Here is a 7,896-nt window from a genome sequence, read left to right as displayed (position 1 = left end):
AACTTATTCAACTGGAAAATGGGTTAGTAATGTCTTTGCTGCAGGGTTGTTTTGAAAATTAAATGAATATTATATACATATACACACATATACCTGTGTGTGTGTGTGTATATAATATAGAATGGTATCTGATGTATAATGTAGTAAGTACTAAATGAATCTATTACTATTTGAAACAAATCCATCATGAGGTACACTAAGTACCTGGAATATAATCTAAGTATGCATATTTTTAAGTAAGTTCTTCCATTTAATTTCTCCCTCCCTTCTTTCCCTCCCTCCCCACCCCTTCTTTCTCTTCCTCCTTCCCTCCTTATTTGCCACTTGCCTTGTGCTCTTCCATCTTTTCTTTTTCCCTCCTGATTCTTGGAGCCTTTGGCCCACTGTTGGTGCTCACAGAACCACTAGGCTCCTCTGGGGACACTCGATGCTGGAAGGTCCTTTGAGCCCCACACTCTCCTCCCTGACACTTCTGCAAGGGAGGCTCCCAGGGGAAAGGAGGGATGAGTGAGAGATGGGCAGCTGAGCCCTGGAGCCCTCTGCACTAGACTGAGTAGGGAGAGAGGCCAGGGCAAGTCTCCATCAGGAGGTATGCCTTTGCTCTCCTAGAACTCTGTTTAGAAACTTTGGATACTGGGGGAACAGAACAAGGAATGGACATGAGCAGGAAAAATAGCAGTAAAGAACATCTACTTTCTTCTCCTGGTAGGGCTTGTCTGATGAACTTAAACGACCTGAATTTCTCCTGTTTACACCATTCTGGAGAAGGAATCTAGAACTTTTGAGTCTGGCTCTTCTACTTATCAGATATGTGGCTTAAGACAAGACACAGAGTTTGAGAGAGGCTTTGGTTTCCTTGTCCGTGAAATGGGGCTAAACGGCTTTACCCTTCTCATGGGGGCAGGGGTTGCATGGATAAAATAAGGTGCGGTATGGATATGCGTTGGAAAGTGTTGCAGATGGGCAAGGACTTGTCCTCAATATGGCGGTGGTCTGGAGGATCTGGTGGCAGAGGCTTGTGCTTCCCATAGAAGATCCCCCAAGAATTTTCCAGAGTCATACTTGTACCCAGGCTGTGGGCAGGCTGGGCTCCTGGCTGCCTGCTCTCCCATTACTGCATTGTAATGTGAAATTCGTGGGACATTGGAGGGAAGAGGACGGTGCACAACTTTCCAAAGGAAGGACCGGTGGTTGGGGCCTGAGGAGACTACATAATCCCTTCTTCCCTTGACTCACCTGGAGAGGGTCAGGAAAAGAGGCGGTGTTTTAAAATTTGGCAAAACAGGCTCAGATGAAGGCTGTGGCAGAGTTTCGGATAGCCCTGTGGTGGAAGCCAGGGCCAGCCTGGAGGGAGAAGAGGGCCCAGACCCCGCTGGTGGCCTGGGGCAGATGGGGGCGGCAACTGCGAGTCTGAGGTGGCCGGGGTGCAAAAGCTTGTCCTGGAAGGATGGGCCTCAGCAACCAGAACTTAAAAGCTGGGTGCTTTTAGGGAAGAGAAAACAGTCATTAAAGATAAGAAGAAACAAAGAAAAATCTTTTCCTTCTCTTCCTCTTATCATTCCTTTTCCTGAGCTCAGTAAGCAGGTCTTGGTATCTCTGCTGACATGATACTGTTTCATCACATTAAAAACTTCCTTCTTCCTCGGACAGGCTATCACTTCTTTATTCTTATCCTTTTGTTTTAAAACATTTTTATTAGTCTTTTTTTTCTTAAAATTTTTAACAGTGGTTTATAAAAACACGACAAATACACAACACAAGACTTGGTAAAAATAACTCACTATATGGTACATATACTCAGACGGTGTGATATATTTATATAATAAAAGATGAAAATAGTCACTTTCCATAATAAAAATAAGTTCTATTTTTTGTTTATTTTACAATATACTTAATATTCTCTTCTTCTGCTTCCTCTCCAGTGCCCACTTCTTCACCTCGAATCTCGAGGGGGTCCCGCGTAGCTGTCGCAGCCCCACGAAGCTGGAGTCTGAGAGGTGGGGGGCAGAGGGCCTTAGGAACACGCGCGGCAGCCACACTCCAAGTGTCTCTCCACCTCTTCCACAAACGAGGAGCCGTCTGTGCACTGGAAGACGTATTTCCGCCGCTTGCTGCGGGTGGGCTGGCAGCACTGCAGCCCACAGCCCCCACGACACTCCATCACGGGCACTTTGGAGGCTGTGGCGCAAGACGCATAGCCTTTCTGGCGGCGGATCACCTCTCGGACTACCTCCCCCAGGCACAGGCTCTCTGCAGAGGGTAGAAAAGGTAAGGTCAGGGCATCGGCGGCATCGACGACAGGCCAGGGCCATTTCCTGGGTAGGCTGTTGGGAAACACTTGAGGTGTAAAGACCATTTGAACGTCTTCAGTCATCCCTCTGTCTCCCACCTGTTAACTGCCCAGTGATTCCACAACTATGAAGGCCTTTCCTGGGCCAGGCTCTCTAGGGGATTTATGACTAAGCCCTGAGGATCTAATGGTGACAAAAACAAGCCCCATCCTTTCCTTCAAGGAACTCCAAGACCAAACTCGATGTGGCAAAGTAGTAGACGGGGGGCTAACTCCTGTGCCCCAGTTTTGATGTGTCACCTAGACTTAGAAACTGAGCTAAATGTCACCATTAAAAACCCCAGGAGCTTAAATATTGGGATTTCTGGTTTCACAGAAAACCAGGAAGTGTCTGGTTTGCCCCAGCCCCCACTGGTGCAGCATCTAGGTCTGTTCACTTCAGCGATGACAGAATTAGTAATGATAAACAGAGGTGGATGCTCTATAGGAACAGAACGTGGCAAACAGCCTGCTGCAGCCCAGGGGTGTGGCTCTGGAAAGTGCTGCTGGAGGTGAGATCTGCTTGGAGTTTCATCTTCTGACTGCACTGTCCCTACGACATTGGGAGGAGGGCTGCAGCAAGGCACTGAGGAAGACCATACTGAGCTTAGAGTTTGGCTTTGGCCATCAGCCAGACCCTCACTATCCCTGAGCCTGTCTCCTTGTCTGGAAATGGTGATACATTTCCCTGTCCTTCCTATGCCTCACAGCTTATGAGCCTCAGAGGAGACTGTGAGTGAGAAAGGGCTTTATGCATTTTAATGAATTTTGTTAAGCTTGATATAATTCTTCTAAATTATGAGATTGTTACAAGATAATGAGTGTATGAGTGTAGGAATGTGGTTGGCGAGAGACCAGATGTGGCAACATGTTAATTGGGCAATCTGGTGAAGGGAAGGTGGGAGCTCTTCATATTCTGGCAATTTTTCTGTAAATCATGTTTCAAAATATTTAATAAAAATTATAAAAACATCAGTTTTGGTTGAATAGTATTTCAACTAGATATAAATGTGAGTGTCCCTTAGAGACAAGGTGGTCTGCCTAGGAATCCAGTGGCAGGGAGGAAGACTTCAGTTTCCGCGCAGGAAAATAACCCCCTGTGGGGAGGTGGATTTGAATTCTAATACAATCTAGTCTTAATTTTCCTGTTTGAGTTTACTTCAATATTAGCACACTACAGGGGTGCCTGGGTGGCTCAGTTTAACCATCCAACTTTGGCTCAGGTCATCATCTCATGATTTGTGGGTTTGAGCCCTACCTCAGGCTCTGTGCTGAAAGCTCAGGGCTTGGGGCCTGCTTCGGATTCTGTGTGTCCCTCTCTCTCTGCCCCTCCCCCACTTGCATTCTGTTTCTCTCTCCCTCTTGAACATTAAAAAAAAATTTTTAAATGCACTACAGGGGCTGGGGGAGGGGAAGAGAGTAAGGAGGGTTTGAACTGCTGTGTTGGGGGGCTAATTTGTTACAGAGCAATAGACAACTGCTGCAGCAATGTAGGGTATTGCCCCCATTTTCAAAATGAAAGAACAGAGGCTTTTCTAGAAAGCGGCTGACAAAGGTCATGCAGCCTCCAGGTGGCACAGCCAGAATTCAAACTTCAGTCTGGCTCTGGGGTCCAGTTCTGACCCCTGCACCCTTCTCAGGTTCCCCCTCCTGGGCACACAGTAGACCCACCTTGCTCGCAGTGCTCCCCACTAAAGCCAGGCTGGCACAGACAGTAGGGCTCCCCTCGATCTGAGATGTGGCACTGCCCCTGGTGACACTTGAAGGCCAAGCAGGCGTTGGTGGATTCGTTCTTGTGGTCACACATGGGCCCCCCGTAGCCCTCTGCACACTTGCACACATACGAGGTCCCGGTTGCTACACATTTCCCATGGCTGCAACTGTTGGCAGAGGAGAGAATGAGAAGGGGCAGAGACGGTGCTGCTGGAGGCTTTCTCTGTCCAGCCCAGCCAGGGACCAGGCTCTGACCAGCAGGTCCAGAGCTGTGGAACCTTAGGTCTTCTCCATCCCATGGTCTGTCCTCTGCTAGCCCAGCGGCTGAGCAGCAGTCTTGTCTTACTCTGCCACAGCTGGAGGCTCACATCACCCAAACTCCACTGCCAACTGTGACCATGAGGCTGGCTTGCTGTTCTCTAGGCATTAGAACTCACATATCCAAGCGGAAGGTCACAGCTCAGAACATTTTAATTGCCCTATCTTAACTGATAGCAATGGAACTATTACCAACACCATCAATGGTGCCAGGCATGGGACTAAGTGCTGTATACCTGGCATCATTCTTATTTTCTACAATCACCTCTCCTCTGCTGCTTCTATGTAGAAGACAGTCTTATTCACATCTCCTAGATGGAGAAGTTGAGGCTGAAATTCACCCTCAGTCCACTTGCCAAGCCAAATGCTCATGGGGCTGCATCTGCCCAGAGTCATGTAGGTATGTGCTGTGGCTCTGGACAGGTTCTAAAGGGTCACTTGGCAGAGACCGGTGTTCTCAGCAAGGTCCTCACACACTGAGGTCTCTAGGTGGGACCTGCTGTTTGGCTGTGTAAGCTCCTGATCTCTTAAGCAGGACCTGTGGACAGTCTGACCACACTTCCTCCAGCTTTTATCGGTGCCGCTTCTTGGGTGGGGAAGGGGTGGGGGGGGGGAGGGACTGAATCCAGGCAGGGAGTCTAGGCTCTCGGGACACTGACCTGTGGCCCAGGCAGGGGTCGTGGGCCTCCTGGTCGCACAGCGGGCCGGTCCAGCCCGAGTGGCACTCGCACACCACGCTGTCCTTCTCCACGGAGCGACACAGGCCGTGCTTGCACACGGTGCAGGACTTGCAGCCTGGTGAGACCCCCAGGGACTGCGGTGGGAGGGCCTTGAAGTCTTGCAACTCGTTGTTGATGCGCACCTCGTGGATGCAGCCATGGAAGCCGCCCAGCGGCCGGTCCGTGCCCTGGCGCAGGGCTGAGAGGCCCGTAGAGGTGGGGATGCCTGGGGGAGGGGCGCCAGCACAGCCGCCTGAAGACCCTTCCCTGCCCACCAGCCCAGACTTCCCCTCAGAGCAAGGAGGAGGTCTCTACGTGCTCACAGTTAAGTGCTCACAGCTCTGGGCCTCTGCTGTTCAGATGGAGGGAATGGACCCAAAACCTGGGACCTTGTCCACAGAAGGACTTGAGTCCTTTTTCCTACACTTTGACTCTTAAAAATGTGAATTTGTTACCAACCTATTTTAAATATAGAAAATTTCTAAAATCTCTATTTTGGGCTCGTCTAGAAAAAAAGACGAGCTGGCTAGTCACAGGGCCACAACTAGCTGGATGGAGGAGGCCCACCCCTCTAGGCAGGGAAGGGATGGTGCCTCCCATTCCTCTACTGTTCCCACCAGGTCCTCCTGTCCCCATCCCTTGTTCTACCCTGCACAGCACCAGGCTGGAGAGCTAGAGTTTGGGAGAGAAGGGGTTTGGGTGAGCAGCCTTGATCTGTGGAAACTTGGGGGTCTTCACAGGGGGACAAACTGTGTCCCTTCTGGGACTGCCCTTGCCTGAAGACTTTCCCTGGACCCCTGGCACCTGGACTGGCTGTTAATACAGATTCCCGGGCTCCTTGGCAGGGATGTCTTGGGAATCTCTGTGCTGAACAAGCTGCTCTGGTGACTTTTTTTTTTGCACATAACCCTTTGACATCTACAGGTCCTGGGCTGCACTTCAGGTCTAGGCTCTGCCAGAGAGGTGGCTACTTCTTTTTGGCCTTTGTATGACTTTAATCTCAAACATGTCCTACATGTATCACATGAGCCTCCCAGTATCTGACATGGTGGCAGAGCAGAGGGAACATGACCCCTGCAGATCATGGGGCTTGGACTCTGTCTCTGTTTCCTCCCTCTCCATTCCATCTTTGCCTCTTCCCACCATCATTCCTGAACCACTTGTGCTTCCCAGAAGGAGCCCTGTCTTCTCTCCTCTCCTCCTCCCCATGATCTGGCTTACTTGTCACTTCCTCCAGGAAGCCTTCCGTCATTTGTTTTGGCAGTGGATGCTGAGAGTAGGGGAACCCCAGCCAGTGGGCCTGGGTGTGGGTACCTGAGCACAGGTGGGGGGTGTAGGTGGTGGGGATGGGAGGGGAGAAAAGCCTTACCTCCGAGGTAGAGGGGGCTGTTGATGCCTACTGCCGGCTGCTTCTGGAGCTTTCCCAGGCTCTTCGGGGCTCCTTTATCCACCACCAAGTTCAGGGTCTGATTTAGCATCACCAGCTCCACACTGTGAAACTGTCCGTCATTCACTGTCTCCACACTGGGCAAGACAAAAGGGGTGAGAATCAGAGGGATTGCTTTATGCTTTCTGTAGCCAGGCCCTGGGCTGTGAACGTGGCCAGCATTTGAACTTGGCCAACCATGAAGCACAAGTGGTTCATGGTTATCATTATTGGTTTGCATTCCTTTCCAGTGTTTTACAGAGGTAAGCAAACTCCATCCTCCGACCACCTTCTCAATTTTTGCTCTACTGCATGCCACTGGAACCATTATTTCCTTAAATTTTTCTTCAGTTGCTCCATTTCCCCCTTAAACACCAGTAAGGATATAATAAGGCCAATGTTCTTGGAAGGAATACTGTCCACGAAAAGACTATTTCAGTATGATGTATATATTTTTCCTAGTACATATGAAAAAAGTGATCTCAGTTAAAATGTCACCAGTGTCTTTGTCCCACCTAAATTCGTCTCATGCACCATCCGAAGTATGCACGCCATATTTGGATTAATATTACCACACAACACTGCTTCACGTGTTTACAGAATTATAGAAACGAGGAAACAGAAATTCAGGGAGGTTAAATAATGTTCCTAAGTCCCCACAACTAATAAGCCATAGGCTAGGGATGTACACTGAGGTGCATCTAGCCTCAAAGCCCACATGCATGCCCGTTTCCCATCGCCTCCCTCAGTACCAGCAGGCAGTCACCAAGGACTTATGAGACACAAGAGCTAGGCACAGGGCTAATGGTTCTCTGCTATTATTTGAACCTCACCATCATTCTATGAAGTGGTGTCAGATATCCCATTTCACAGCTAAGATGACTGAGGCCCAGAGAGGTTAAGGGATTTGTCTGAGGTCATCCAGCTAGTATGTTCCAGAGACAGAATTCATAGGCAAAACATTTGACTCCATAAAGTTCTGCTCTTTCCACTACTTGATCCTCGGCTGGGCCTGGGAGAGAGAAGTGAGCGCAGGTGATAGGTATTGGGGGATATGGTACTCCTTCCCTGAAAATGGCTCTCTGAGGAGGACGCTGAACTCTGTCTTAACCATTCAAATGTGGGTGGTGAATATGGAGGCTCCCTCTCCCCTTGAGTTCTCCCTGGCAAATCCCCAGTAAGTTGGATCCAACAAAAGGATCCTATGCCAGAGGTGGCACCGATTACCTGGGAGGCAGGGACAGCTTCACCGACTGACCTGGAGTTAGAAATCTCAGCAAAGAGGTGAGAGAAATGCTTGGGAGAAGAGAGGATAAATTGGGGTGGGGTGGAGAAAGCATGGAGTCTGTCCTAGCCCCTTTTTCAGTGGGTGTGGCCACTCAGCGAGTGTG

General features: G+C 49.7%; 1 protein-coding gene across 2 annotated transcripts in view; it reads right to left on the bottom strand.

Annotated features, from left to right (window-relative positions):
• Positions 1–1,645: 1,645 nt before the first annotated feature.
• The window catches only part of SLIT3 (slit guidance ligand 3), a 590,204-nt gene continuing 583,953 nt past the window's right edge, over positions 1,646–7,896 (bottom strand). For both annotated transcript variants that reach the window (XM_027034042.2, XM_053226652.1), the window contains 4 exons: positions 6,449–6,603; positions 5,020–5,305; positions 4,001–4,209; positions 1,646–2,250 (listed from right to left, as the gene is read on the bottom strand). In XM_027034042.2, the coding sequence (XP_026889843.1) occupies positions 2,015–2,250; positions 4,001–4,209; positions 5,020–5,305; positions 6,449–6,603 (886 nt within the window). In that variant the 3' untranslated portion in view covers positions 1,646–2,014. The remainder of the gene's footprint in view (positions 2,251–4,000; positions 4,210–5,019; positions 5,306–6,448; positions 6,604–7,896) is intronic.

This window comes from Acinonyx jubatus, chromosome A1 (genome assembly GCF_027475565.1).
Source record: "Acinonyx jubatus isolate Ajub_Pintada_27869175 chromosome A1, VMU_Ajub_asm_v1.0, whole genome shotgun sequence".
Taxonomy (NCBI): domain Eukaryota; kingdom Metazoa; phylum Chordata; class Mammalia; order Carnivora; family Felidae; genus Acinonyx; species Acinonyx jubatus.
The sequence above is the reverse complement of the archived record's forward strand: the minus strand, read 5'-3'. Positions and strand labels throughout refer to the sequence as shown.